Source organism: Filicampus tigris, chromosome 18, assembly GCF_054856515.1.
Source record: "Filicampus tigris isolate MCC_2025a chromosome 18, RoL_Ftig_1.0, whole genome shotgun sequence".
NCBI classification, from domain to species: Eukaryota; Metazoa; Chordata; class Actinopteri; order Syngnathiformes; family Syngnathidae; genus Filicampus; species Filicampus tigris.
In genome coordinates, this window is record NC_141234.1 from 12,932,106 (window position 1) to 12,946,236 (window position 14,131).

A 14,131-nucleotide genomic window follows, 5' to 3' on the forward strand; every position below is an offset into this window, starting at 1 on the left:
TCGACAGAAAGTGATAAAATGGCCACCCCCTAGGATGAATAAAAAAAAAAGAGGGGATTTCGCTGCTTAACTCATATTCCACAAACACGATATTAATCAGAATGGATTGTTTAGAATAGTGGAGGCACATAGAACATATTATTGTCAAGACCATTTTTGGGTTTACTTCCACTTTAAACAATCCGACTTCCAGAAATCCAGTAAATAAAATAATTACAATTGTTGAAATTATTTTATGATAAAAATATACCTCTGTCATTATTGCTAATAACATTATCTTTATTAATAAAATTATTGTTATACCAATCCCTCCAGTCTTTCTCTCTCTCTCTCTCTGCCCACTGACCTTCTCCAGGTTCTCCATCTCAGCCAAACTGGTTGAAACACATGGCGGCCTCAAAGTTATGCTAGCTGGACCTGTTGGAGGTTTCCACAGTCACCAAAGTGCTTGCTCATGTTCACTTCGTTTTTTGTTTTTTTTTGTGTGAGGAGAGGTTTCCTAGAAATATTCACTATACCTGCTCTGTAAAGGAAAGAGCCTTGGGGTAACTTGGGTTCGGAATTGGCACTGTATAAATAAACACTGGCGCTGATAAAATATGACTTCTGTCCCCAGATACCGCGTGCAAAGCAAATCGATTACCTTTAAAAATTCAAGTTTGCTTTCATGTGCAAATTTTAAAGACTGATTGGAACATATTTGGAATAGGAACAGATCAGTTGTGAGTTACATACCGTAAATGTTTCTCAACTTGGAACATCCTCTGAATGATAAGCATCCCCCTTTCATAATAAATGAACCAGACATCAGCAGCTGTCATTCACTTGTATTTGCTTTATTCCAAACAATAATAATCAACACAGACATATGATCAAACGCTTCTTTCGAGGCAATACTGTTAATTTCATAAGGATTCTGTCACAGTCCTTTTCAAAGTCATAAATAAGACCATTTAAAGTGCATAGAGACACACCGGCTCTGATGAACAGGCAACTGTCTTTTCAGATAGAGGTGACGCCTCGAATGCCAACCTTTATCTAAGGGATGTTCTTGCAGAGACAAAAAAGCTTGTCAATTCAAAGCATCACACAAGACACATCCACAGGTGGGTCTGTGCTAGCAATAACGACGCAGCGTCTGCCAGTCTATAATCATCACATTGTCAAGACATTTGATCACATTTAAGATGGCAAATCAGATGTCACAGTTCCAAAATTATGTTGTAAATCGGTGACGGAATCCACAACATGTTGGACAAATGTGTTTCTGTATTTCATCACTATTGCTTTAACTTCAGTTTTAGCTCATTTTGATCTAAGCTGTGAAAATCACGATTCTGAGTTTTGTAAAATTACTGACGGTTTACAAATTGACGAAAACATTAGCACCATATCGGAAAGTAGTCAGTGAGCATGTAGTAGCTTAGTTTAAAATCGTTCAGGAATGCTAACAGGTCAGCAAAATAACGTCGGCCCACTCGGTTGACATTAACTGAGCGAGATGTAAAGTGTCATACTTAAAATTAGCATTTTTGTACGGGAACTTTTATGGTGCAATGTTTAATTTGAAACAACGGAAAAGCCTACTACAAAGAGAGAGAAAAAAACAAGTTAACAGGTTTGGGCAGCGACAAATGTTAGCTGGAATGCTAACAAGTTACCATGCTAACGAGCCAGCAAAGAAACAAGTTGGTGTTAACTGTCATATATTCATTTGTTTGTAGTAGCGCACCAGTAATAGCCATACTCCTCATCATAAGTACAAAAAGTTTGTGTGTTTTGTGTGAAAGGACACAATGTTCAAGATCCTGCTGTCAGTACAACGGTGGTCATAATATTCGGAGTTTCTTATTGTGCATCTTGTAGCCTTGTCTTCATCATGTAAAACGTCCAAAACACACAATCTTTGTGTATCAATGTGAACATCATTTCCTGTATAGTCACAAAATATACATTTGATCGCAAAACTATACAGTGTGTCCCTAGTTGTGTTCTCCAAACAAGCTTTGGTCTAGTCAAAATATATAAATTGATTGTTTTGGCAGCATGAGATTGGCGGTGCACTCGCCATCTTTCACATTTTAACTTGACGTAATAAAAAAGTTCTGTAATACTGTATTTCCATCATCTGAATTGTCCTTATTTTTTGACAGGTTGGTAGCATCCACAGGGCAAAATTGATCAGATTGTCCTCTACTGGCGCCTAATGCTAACTGACCTGAACAAACATTCCACTAGGGGATTAGACCACTTGATGACGGGGGAAAAAATCGTTTGGGTTCGAACGCAGCTTGTAATTGTTCTCATGCATGCCACATTTAACAATTCCAACAACGCGTATCATCTCCTCTTCTTTTTCTTCTGTTGTCGCAGCATCTTCCGCCTCTTTGTGATCATCGCGTGCAGTTTCCCAAGGCCTTCCGGCAGACCCTCACCGATTATAGCGCAAGCCGGCTGCAGGTGCCACGGCGTGGCCGCGCTGAGCTCCCCGAGGGCCAACATGTTCTCCATCTCTGTCATGCTCAGCGAGTTCCTCAAGTCCTGTTTATTGGCCACCACCAGCACGGGAACTCCTTGGTTCTCAGCCAGCCGGGTGATCTTGTGCAGTTCCGTCTTAGCCTCCTCGATGCGCTCGGCGTCCACAGAGTCCACCACAAACACGATGCCGTCGGCGCAACGGGTGTACGAACGCCACAGAGGTCGCAGCTTCTCCTGACCTCCTACATCCCAGAAATGGAAGGATGCTGTCCGCCGGCTGTCTCCGAGTGACACTTTGATCTTCTCCGCGTTGAAACCTTTTGTCGGGACGGTGTTCACAAACTCATTGAATCGCAGCCGATACAGCACTGTGGTTTTGCCAGCACAATCCAATCCAAGAATGACAATGTGGAGAGGCTGGAAAGACAGGAGGCAGGTGAATTCTGATAATCCATTCCCCATCTTGGTATCTGGAGCATGGGGTCACTTAATATTCAGCAGGCTGCTTTTATTCTGCAGCAGCAGGAGCCTGAGGGGGTCAAGATGGTATGCATAATGAGTCAAAGCATACAAACACTAAGCACTCTAGTGATTTACAAAAAGACTAAACACTCAACAGGTGTGTCTGCCTTTCCTTTTGGACTACACATCCTCACATTATCATGGCAGAGAGATGAATGGGAAATAAAACAGCAGGGTGTATAGCAGCCCATTTGCACATGTAGTCCCCACAGCGTCAAAGCGGGATTTGATACGCTAATTTCTATACAGAGAGTGAATGCAAAAACAAAGGCTTTGGATTTGTCCTGAAACCCAAGGTCTATAATGTTGGGAGAATGCAGTGTAAAATAAAGCATTAACTCTCACGTAACGTGTTGCTCAGCAACAGAAGACACCTATTAAAATGTGCAACTTGTCAGGAGCCACAATAAGCAGTTAATTCATACTTAAAGTCTATAAAATGTAATCCAAACGATTTAAAATCCGCTTTAACTACTCAAATAGTATATTTGACTAGATTTTGATTTTTAACTAAAAAAACACAGAGCATTATTTCCACACCGAGCTCATTGATGGGGTTGCCCCCCCGCCCCCCTCCCTCCAAACTAAACACATTTACTGGAAACTCGGCGATGGTGTTAATAGCGGCTCCATAATCACAAAATGCCCTCACGACAGGTTATGGTTTATTTTTCCAATCATGAAAAATACCCCAGTGAATTTGACTTAAAAGAGTTTTGGTTGGAGAACGGTGTGTTTTTTCCCCAGTTTACCAGTTTAAGTTGGTTGTAAAAGTTGCCCTTGTCAAATGCTCCGCTATACATCCCAACTAATAAACAACGCTGTGTTTACCTTCCATAGACAGAGAACAATGTTAAATGTGGCCTCATTAATAACGCTCTTTTGACGGCGGGTACAATAAAATGATTAGAAAATTGCATAAGAACAACTTACATTGACAGGGATTGTTAGGCCATTATTAATTGGTCGCTGGTGCTCAGGAGTCATACATGTAATTCCCTCTCCGCGCATCTATGCTCTCGCTCTGATATCTCCAGAGGAAAATAGAGTCTCCCTACCCTCCCTGGAAGTCAATCCTTTTTAAATCAACGTTACAGTTTCCGGTAAAGAACTTCAAAGTACAGTGCCTTTCTTTGAAGCCATGAAAACAATCGATTCTACATCTAAACTACCATGATGTGCCATCAATGACATTTAATCAGATTTACCTACCTAGGCAATTCATTATATTTGCGTCGTTTATATATTACGTTTATTTACATTTTTAATACAACTACATTGCGGTAAATATACGCGGTCTCGTTTTATTTTGGTAAGGACAGTTTCGTTACCGCTGCAGTAGACACGCACGAATCTTAAAAACGTTACGCTATTGTATATGAAGGCCACCTTCTAAACATAAAATAAAGACAAAGTTCTAAAGTAATACGTGACCAAAATAATTGCATTGAACCATGTGCCGTTACCAGCTAATTTAATTTGTTTCGCTGCAAGATTCTGTTATCCTCAGATAATTCTGCCCACTAAACATCAGCGACCTCAATTGAACCGTGATTAATTCACACCCTTAATTTAGGCCGCTAAAATAATTGTAAAGTTGTGGGACCCCCCCCCCCCCCCCCCCCGCTAAAAAAAATTAAAATAAAAATACCGTAAAGAAACGTAACGATTGTTCTTGCTCTCCAGTTTTATACGCATGGGCTATTTATTCATAATCGGTGAACAATGCATTATTTAAACATACAAATCGAACAATTAGTAATTATTTTTGTTACAATTGTCTAAGAAAGATATAATTTAATGATCAAATATCTTGGACTAATAATTTGATGATAATGTAACAGTGGGTGGATTGATTTAAAATTCTGGGTAAAGCTTGTTTTTTGTTCCACCCAATACAATTACTAAAAATGCCATTGAAAAATCGATCATTAAACACATTTAGCTGTATAGGCCCAGTACACAAGGATGTTTCTGTTATGACGAGGAAATCAATCACCGTTTAAATAATGTATAAACTGTTTCTTTGGGCTTTTCACTTATTGGTGCTGACCTCGTGTGGACGTTACTGGGAAGTGCACTTATTCATTGAAGGGGGCGGGGGGAAATCCCGCAATCAGAAATAATTTTTTTATTTTCACTAAGAGAGTATGCTTCTGCAATAAAATGTAATTTATTTTAAGGCTTTTAAAACATCTTTAATTAGGTGTGCCAATAATTATAGTGGGCACTGTAAACTGTGCAACTCATGTTTTTTTTCCTTACGAATACTGTATGTGGATAATGGATGATTACTTTTTACCGTTATGCACATTTACTGTTATGCAAGACATTCATCCACCATTATCTGATTTTATGGATTGTCTTTACTATTACAGGTAATGCCTACAATTTTAAGTCATCGACAACTTTTTCAGGATGAAGTGTGGCTGTTAGAGCATGATTTTTCAACAGCGACCTGAAAATTGTTCTTATAGCCACAATATTAAAGAGCACACCAATTGTTTTAAGTTAAGCTTCCAGTAATAAGGAAGGTCATAATTGTGATCTCCTGCGATGTTTTTTTTTTTTTTTTTTTTGAGATACGATGATTCCGAATGACCACGGGGATCACCAACAATTTATTTGTTTAAATGTTTATTCAACTTCGATACAATAATTTGGAACACAGTCAAATCACATACAACACAATCACAAATCAATTAAACATCAAAAACAACTTTACCTAAATTTATTTTATTCAACACCTCATGGTGTATGTTAGGATTTTTAAAAAAGTTCTCTTTAAATTAATCTCTGTACAATCATAGCTCTGGTCTATACCAAATATTTTTCACACAGTGTTAAAGTGAAGTCTTAATAGGGCTGCTGCTTTTTAGTGTTCAAAGTACATTATTGAAAATAGAAGAGAAAAAAAATACAATGTGAAATTATTTTATAAATGACATTAGCTGATGATGTATCAGTGTTTAAGGGTACATTGCTTTAATTTACCAATAGCTCAGGAAAAACAATCTTTACAATAAGAAAACAAAATCAGACGACTATTGAAAACGAGCTGAAACACTGAACGAGGAAATAACTTTCGATTGGGATTTTAATGTATATTAATCCCTAAAATGTTAACGTCCCGAAACCAACTTTTTTTTTCTACTGAAATCACTTGTGAAAAATAAACCCACTGCAAAGAGACCATGACAATTAACAATTGAAAGTATTTTCAGCACCAAAATGATAATACAGCATTAGTATTGTACACAAAGCACAATGTCCAGTGATAAACATGAAGTCAAATAAACACTATTGTTATCGTATCATTACTTTCATAATGTACTGACATCTGCATTCTCTAATTATCCATCCAAGTGTGCTGAAGGAATTAGCTTGAGAGAACATGACGCTGAGAGTGCAATTCAGAAATACTTAAAAGTGCATTCGTGGTAGGTACATTTAATCTTTATCAGGTTCTCACTAGGATCTTTATCAACCTCTTATCTCCTTCATGTATATCTCAGCAGGTAAACCCGTCTATCTAATTTCTGCGCTTGTCCAGCTGACCTGTGACAACCCACACAAGCACATAGAGAGAACATGCAAACCCAAACCATAAATGGCTAATGAATGAAGGAATAATAATGCCGCTTAAAATTTGTCTGGATGTAATTTCAGATGTTTTAAAAATTATTATTTTTGCTGTTGATCAAATTAATACATACCATGAATGCCTTCTGAAGCGGCAAGCAACATATCTCCGGCACAGAAGTCTGATTTCTTTTTCATGGAAACAATCATAAAAAAAGTCACTAGTGAAAGCAACACATTGCACTCATACGAAGGGGTTTGGAGTGTAAAAATGTTGTGCAGGAGAATTGCCATGAAAATGGCTAGTCACCAATCTCGAAAGATGTTATATACTGTACACATTTAGATGAGATCTATTACTCCGTAGTTCTTTCAGAATAACACTAAATTTAAAAAAAAAAATTGGGTGGGGTAGGGAGGTGAGGGGGAACTACACATAGATTTAGGGAAAAACAGGAGCTCACATGAGTGGGTTGCTGGGCAAGACGCAAATGATTCAGTCGCTTGACTGCAGTATCAACTCCCCACCAATAGAGGGTGCTAACATACAGTAAAACATTCATTGGGTGTTTGAATACAGCTCAGTGAGATATCGATTGCAAATGTCTGCATCGATGACAAAAATACAGCAGCCATATATCTTCAAGGCATAGATTATGTGTCTGTGTTTTTATAGCCGACTTATCCATGTTATATATTTTTTCCCAGCCCTACAGAGGAGGTAACAACTAGCACATTTTGAAGGGCTAATTTTCAAATGACATGTTTATTCGTCTATTTCCGATACCACTTGTCCTTATTAGGACTGCGGCTGAGCTACAGCCTTTCCTGACAGCTGGACATGGACCACAGTTGTAGAAAACCCAGTTTGGACAATTATAACACCTGTGCTTTAGAAGCACACTGCTCTGCCAAATCCAAGTCACACGGTTCATGGGTCGCCATTTCCGCTATTGACTTGCCTTTATTAATCTAACATGCATGGTTTGTCATGCGAGAGGAATCTGGAATACCTGGAGAAAGTCAACGTGAGTACGGGGAGAACACATCAAATCCACACAGGAGGGCCTGAGCCAAGATTCAAACCCAGAACTGCTCAACTGTGACGCAGGCATGCTAAGCACTCGACCACTACGCTGCCTTATTCATTATTTTACTTGCGACAAACCTCATAAGTATCGTTTTCTGCCAGGACTGTAATGGAAGTTTTCTTCAATTGTTCACGAGACATTACAATTTGACAAGAAGAGCTTTCATAGGTTGATTCAGTGAGAATTTTCTTTTGTTTAAATCATACAAAAACTATACGGTACTTCATCAGAGGGCTTAGAAAAGTGGAAAACCACGGTAAAGGTCACGATTCGAGTGTTAGTGCCAGGTTGGTTTGTTACTCGGGATGTGGGATGCTAAACGGCTTGGTCATTCTGCTGTTGGAAGTGGTGTTCCCTCCACAGTCGACATACTGGTACATCTCCCGTGACACTTGCTCAGAATGGCTGAAGTAGGTGGCGGTGACGGTCACTCTGTCGAGTTGGGTGAGAGTAAGGGCAGGCCTATATATAGCCACACTATTTCTAATATTGAAATTCACAGAGTTATTATCCAAGACAACTTACTGCATCATGAAGACGATGTTGTGAACCTTGATGGATTGCAGAGTACAGTAGTCACTGTGAATTTCAACAAAAGTCAAATTAGTGACGACTGTAATTGACGTTATAAGGCATTTGCAATTACACGATGGGCACTAGAGGCATGGACGGATTACCGGTTTGACGGTTTACCGTGGTTTTAGAAAGTCAATGAACGCTAAAACTGTCCGTCAACCGTAAAGCAGGCAAAGTCCCGCTGCAATATGATTGGTTGCTTGAAGAAATGACTAAATAAGCCATCTCCCTGACGATAAATGGAGAGGCCAGCGGCTTTTTTTCCCCCTCCCCTTCTCGGCTGAGCAGAGAAGGGAGGAGTGAGCTAGCTCTAAAGTGCAAATGCAAACAGGAGTCACTTTCATCACATGCTCTCAAATATTGCTGCAATAACAGCTAAAGCTGAGATCTTTCCTCTTACTGAAATCTTTGACAAAATCCAACTGTGCTCGTGGGGCAGTAACTCCATTGTATAGTGTTTTATGTAAATTTATTGGCTTTATTTATACTTTTATTTACATTTTATATATTTGTTAATATTATATAAACAGATATATTTATTAACAGATGTATCACTACCTCTTTAAGAGAGAGAGAGATGCAGAGAGACAAAGAAGAACAATGACGGGTGGAGAATAGACAGAGACAGGGAGGAGTTCTTTGAATCGTCATTGCAAGAGTTTAGTACAGAACGTGTTGTGATGAGGAGACTTCTGTTGTTTTTGCGGCCCTTAGTTTCGTATCCACACATCGTTTTAGTATACATTTTTATAAACACATATTTATTAAAACAATAAGTCCGCGAGAGAGAAGCCCGGCCCGACCCGACCCGCTCGGGTTTAAGATCTTACCTCTAATCCACGTACCTTTCCCCACCGGCGATTTTAACAGGAAAGCCAAAATGTTCCCAAACAGGAGACCGCAGTGCACGGGGGGACCTTCGGGCTCTGGCTTGTTTGCGTATGCCATAATAATCCCATTTATCCATGCATTTATGATTTATCACGGCTTCTGGCGTACTGGCTCCTCATCTGTGCCCCCCACTATCGTACGCGTGCAATACTCAATAGTGTCCGTGTGAAAACTCGCCTACTCGCGCGTAAGCCTGCCCTAATAATTAAAAACTGATCAGAAACGGTACGCAAGTGGACCGGACCGAACCTGCCGCACCGAAACGTATTAACACACCCACGTATACCGTTACACACCCAATAGGAATAATAATAATAATAAAATAGGCATACTTACTACATATAGCTCATCTCGTCTGCTTTGACGGTGGGGACCATATAGTCAATCTGACAAGAGAGATATGAAAGAGGGGTCCGATTTTTCACACATTGACATTTGGTCCGTTTCATCATGTTTCAAACTGCGTGGTACCTGTTTCATGTCGAGAGGGCCAATGGCAGTAGTGTTAATCAGACGAGACTTTCCAATCACAGTGTTGGCGAACTCCACCTGAGCTGTAATGTTGGCCACCTCAACTGAGTAGTAGTTGTTGTTGGTGATGTTGAGAGTATTCTGAGGGGTGGATAAACATCATCGTCGTCTATATAATCGTTAGTGGAATCAATGTTTTAATTGTAAAGTTGTTGTGCTGCTGATGTGATTTTTACTTTCAAGCATTTCACAACACTTTTCCCACATTGTTAAGCCTTATTCCAAAATGGATTCAATTATTTTTTTACCCCCCAAATTCTTTGCAACGCCCTATATCGGTAACTCAGGAAGAGTTATATACACATATATATACACATACACACACACACATATATATACACATATATATACACATATATATACACATATACACACACACACACACATATATACACATATACATATATACACACATATATACACATATACACACACACACACATATATACACATATATATGTGATTTGTCTTAAATACACATTTCAAATTTTTTTTTATTTTTGGGCGACCACAAATTGTTTCCAAATCCATCCACAGATTCAGACCAGAGAAAATAAACTTCCTTACTCACCGTGATGTTCAGATAGACACTGTGCTTCTCTTTGTCGTAGCTAACGTAAACTGACTTCACCCCGACGTAGGTCACGTCGATCGATCGAGGGAAGAGGAAAAAGACAGCCAGACTGGATATCAGCAGGCAAACAACAACCGATGCCGCGACATACAACTTCCTGTCGAGGACACAAGACAGCTTCATGAGTCTCAACTAAGGCATTAACGTGATGCAAATTTATAATTTACCAGGATGCATATAACTGACACAAATGCGCAAAAGGTCGATTATTTCACATTGCTTCTCAGAAATGTAAAGGACTCCCCAGACAAATATACATACGTCCTTCTTGGGCGAAGCCTTTGGTCACTGTATGGAATTAACGCCACAAGTTGATTTTCCTGTCCTGTAGAAAGAATAATGACGAAGGATGTCAAATCAAGGAGAATTTACCATGCACCAGACTTAATTGTAAGCGCTTCACTTTTTCCACATTTTGTTGTATTTACAGCCTTATTGCAAAATAATAACAATTTTAAAAAAGTTCTCAACATTCTGCACATAGCAATGACAACATGAACACTGATTTGATATTCCTGTAAATGTATTTAAATTTCCTACTGCTGAAAATGACATGTTCAAAAATGGATTTATTTCGTTCTGTAATTTCACATTGGCACAAAATGTAGACTAACTTACCTCTCGGGATCCGTCCGGTGCCCTGACATGTAGGACACGTCACACTGTCTCGTCCCGTAAACTCCACATATGGAAATTGGGAAACATCCCCACCCTTCCCATCTTCTGTTGGACTGTCTTCTTGGTTAGAGGTGAGGCCATCTTTACTCTCATGATACACGGTCTGCTTCAGGAAATGGGAAAATGACTTCCCCATTGTCACACCTGGAAATGTAAAAATGGCAGTCTAAGAATGGGTTGTTCAATTTGCCTGTGAAAACTGTGTGACTGATTCCATTATAGGACAGTTTGTATACAACATACAAATGATCAAATTTCATAAACATTTACCTTCTGCAGTCTGACTGTATTTTTTCAAATGAAGATTAATGCATAATTCTCTTAGACTTGGAAGCTCAGACAAATGTTAAAAAATACCTTTCTGAATACAGATTCACATATTTGATTGTTTTATATTTATGATCTAGATGAGTGTTTCCCCAAACAGGAGTTTGTGTACTGTACTGAGCAAATTGTAGGGGTAGGTGGAAACAATTAATACGTAATTTATTTCCAAGATGAATAACCTGTGGCACAGCTGCACCAAAATCACAACAGCTGCATGTCAGCTAAAGTGTCTCATTAAAGCTCAGACGATTAGGCATATGTACTTATTTACGAGGCAAAGTATTTTTCATATTTCATTTGAGTAAAAAACAAAAAACAAAACGACAATAACTAAAAATTAAAAGTTCAAACTAAGGAAACAAGATGAAATGATCATTTAAAAATGTGTTGTGTTACGTCTTACTTTTGGGGACTCATCAACACGTACGCATGAGGGCGGTACTCGTGATATGACAAAAAGGTTCAGTGGTACACAAGTCAACGATGGTTGGGAACCACTGCAATTTCACACTGTGCAAAAGGTCTCTAGTAGTAGAGGGAAAATGCCACCCTTTCAAATAGTACAGAAAGAAATTTAGCGTCTGAGATGAAGTAAAATAAATGACTAAACGAGAATCCTGTTACCTGGATGGTGTTTGAGTGGGTCAGGTACCAATGCAACCGGAACAACCCGTTCTGTTAACGCAAAACAAAATACAAAATACATTGTCAGACGCTAATAATGAACGTGTCAAAATTGCATTCTGCAATGTTGTTATGAGTGAGGATGTAACGCTAGCGCTGCTTGTTAGCTGGATGCCAGGTAGCTAAAATTACCGTAAACCAACCGCTTTGACACTGAAAACACCAGAACTGACATATAACAAATACCGTATATCCAACCCATCCGTTTGACCAGAGAGATTTGGAGATATGTCAACTGTACGACACATCGCCATCATTTTCCCGTAACGATGTCAGCTAACGTAATAATCAAAATAAACGACAACTGTTCTGTGTAAACTACGAACGAGACTATTGGTGCATTGAATGTAATACAAATACACAATAATAATTAAAAAAAAATCGGAAATGAGGAGCGAGAATTTTACCTGTATATGCGTCTGCAGACTCGTGAGTGGGTCGGTGTTTTGTTTAACCGACTAGAAACAGACAAGCGAGAGTGGGGTGACTCTTCTTCTTCTTCTTCTTCTTCTTCTGCTGCTTCTGCTTCTGCTTCTGCTTCTTCTTATTCTTCTTCTTCTGCTTCTTCTTCCTCCTCCTCTTCTTCTTCTTCTTCTTCTTCTATTAGCGTTTAATGGCAGTTGGCTAAGAGGCTGTAGACGTCATCTAGTGGTGCGGAATGCGGCTCAAATACGGTTAACCGACAAACAAATGGACAGAAAAACAAACACTTAAATAAAGTAACCAAACAAACACTTAAAACACACTCATACAGTATTTTATTCATAACTGCTATAAATGTCTTCAGATTTTACTGAGATGAGCGTCGGCGCTTTCTATTTTTAGAGGTGTACTTCCCAATCAAACAATGTCTTGAAATCTAATTCTTGGTACTGTATTTTTCTTGTTTCGTCTCTTCCTGCGCAATTAATCTCTCCAAGTATACTCTTAATTCTGTAGAATTATCACACTTTCCCCGTTGCTTTTGCCATTTCCCCCCATTGATTTATGTTTAATGTGTACCTTTTTCAGGCGCTTCACTAAGTTTTATGAACAGGGGAGGCTTAGTACCCAGGAGATTAATCAAAAGTAGTTCAATCCTTGCAAGGATTTCTCCATGGATAATAATAATAATAATAATATAATTATTATTTATATTATTATTATCCATCCATCCATCCATTGTCTATACTGCTTATCCTCACAAGGGTCGCGGGGCGTGCTGGAGCCTATCCCAGCTGTCTTTGGGCAGTAGGCGGGGGGGACACCCCGAATTGGTTGCCAGCCAATCGCAGGGCACACTGAGACAAACATCCGCACTCACAATCACACCTAGGGGCAATTTAAAGTGTCCAATCGTATTATTATTATTATTATTATTATTATTATTATTATTATTACTATTATATCCATCCATCCATTATCGGATACCGCTTATCCTCACAAGGGTCGCGGGGCGTGCTGGAGCCTATCCCAGCTGTCTTCGGGCAGTAGGCGGGGGACACCCTGAATTGGTTGCACGCCAATCGCAGAGCACACAGAGACAAACGCACTCACAATCACACCTAGGGGCAATTTAGAGAGTCCAATCAATTTACCATGCATGTTTTTGGAATGTGGGAGGAAACCGGAGAACCCGGAGAAAACCCACGCAGGCACGGGGAGAACATGCAAATTCCAAACAGGAAGGCCGGATCGAACCCACAACCTCTGAACTGTGAGGCGGACGTGCTAACCAGTCGCCCACCGTGCCACCCTTATTATTATTATTATTATTATTATTATCATACAGTATGGAGCAATACAAATTATAACGGAAACAGCACGAGAGTCAATTAAATAAGACCAGGTTTTTGCAGGTAGACACTTTCAAGGAAGTGTTTCTTCCCTATGATATGGACCAGTTGGTCTATGCAGAATTCTACCCCCCTTTCGTTAAAACTGAGCATGAAGCACTGAACAATACTGGTTTGTTAGATTTTTACCTAAGACAAGATTTGGTAAGGCAACCACCCTTAATATTTACCTAGACTTCACTGCAAAAAAAAAGTTTTGTCATTGTCATTATTTATTTACTTTTATTTATTTATTATTAGCAGCTGTTTTAAAAGTAAGGTAGGTGGTGACTTCCAGTTTTTCCCCCAATCTGCTGTGCGCT

General features: G+C 39.2%; 2 protein-coding genes across 3 annotated transcripts; both read right to left on the minus strand.

Moving 5' to 3' along the window:
* Positions 1–815: 815 nt before the first annotated feature.
* LOC147132613 (ADP-ribosylation factor-like protein 4A) lies at positions 816–4,070 on the minus strand. 2 transcript variants are annotated; one of them, XM_086014934.1, is made up of 2 exons: positions 3,934–4,070; positions 816–3,007 (listed from the first exon to the last, which is right to left on the minus strand). In XM_086014934.1, exon 2 carries the CDS (start codon positions 2,938–2,940, stop codon positions 2,341–2,343), a length of 600 nt encoding a protein of 199 aa, XP_085871060.1. In that variant the 5' UTR covers positions 2,941–3,007; positions 3,934–4,070; the 3' UTR covers positions 816–2,340. The 2 variants fall into 2 exon arrangements, with proteins under 2 accessions (XP_085871060.1, XP_085871059.1); XM_086014933.1 differs by having other exon boundaries at positions 816–2,895; positions 3,934–4,061.
* Positions 4,071–5,620: 1,550 nt separating this feature from the next.
* On the minus strand, positions 5,621–12,578 carry tmem106bb (transmembrane protein 106Bb). Its single transcript, XM_086015276.1, has 9 exons — positions 12,402–12,578; positions 11,935–11,985; positions 10,924–11,127; positions 10,567–10,630; positions 10,243–10,402; positions 9,612–9,752; positions 9,477–9,526; positions 8,199–8,252; positions 5,621–8,105 (listed from the first exon to the last, which is right to left on the minus strand). The coding sequence occupies exons 3-9, from the start codon at positions 11,117–11,119 to the stop codon at positions 7,970–7,972; spliced, it is 801 nt and encodes a 266-aa protein (XP_085871402.1). The 5' UTR covers positions 11,120–11,127; positions 11,935–11,985; positions 12,402–12,578; the 3' UTR covers positions 5,621–7,969.
* Positions 12,579–14,131: the final 1,553 nt, after the last annotated feature.

Excerpts from the sequence above, each read along its gene's own strand:
- tmem106bb (XM_086015276.1), bottom strand. The coding sequence starts at position 11,119 with ATGGGGAAGTCATTTTCCCATTTCCTGAAGCAGACCGTGTATCATGAG. Across the intron at positions 9,753-10,242 it reads GTGTCTATCTGAACATCACG|AATACTCTCAACATCACCAA; the intron begins GTGAGTAAGGAA and ends TCCACCCCTCAG. Across the intron at positions 8,106-8,198 it reads AACATCGTCTTCATGATGCA|AGTGACCGTCACCGCCACCT; the intron begins GTAAGTTGTCTT and ends CCAACTCGACAG.
- LOC147132613 (XM_086014933.1), bottom strand. The coding sequence starts at position 4,011 with ATGCGCGGAGAGGGAATTACATGTATGACTCCTGAGCACCAGCGACCA. Across the intron at positions 2,896-3,933 it reads GCCTAACAATCCCTGTCAAT|CCTCTCCACATTGTCATTCT; the intron begins GTAAGTTGTTCT and ends CTGTCTTTCCAG.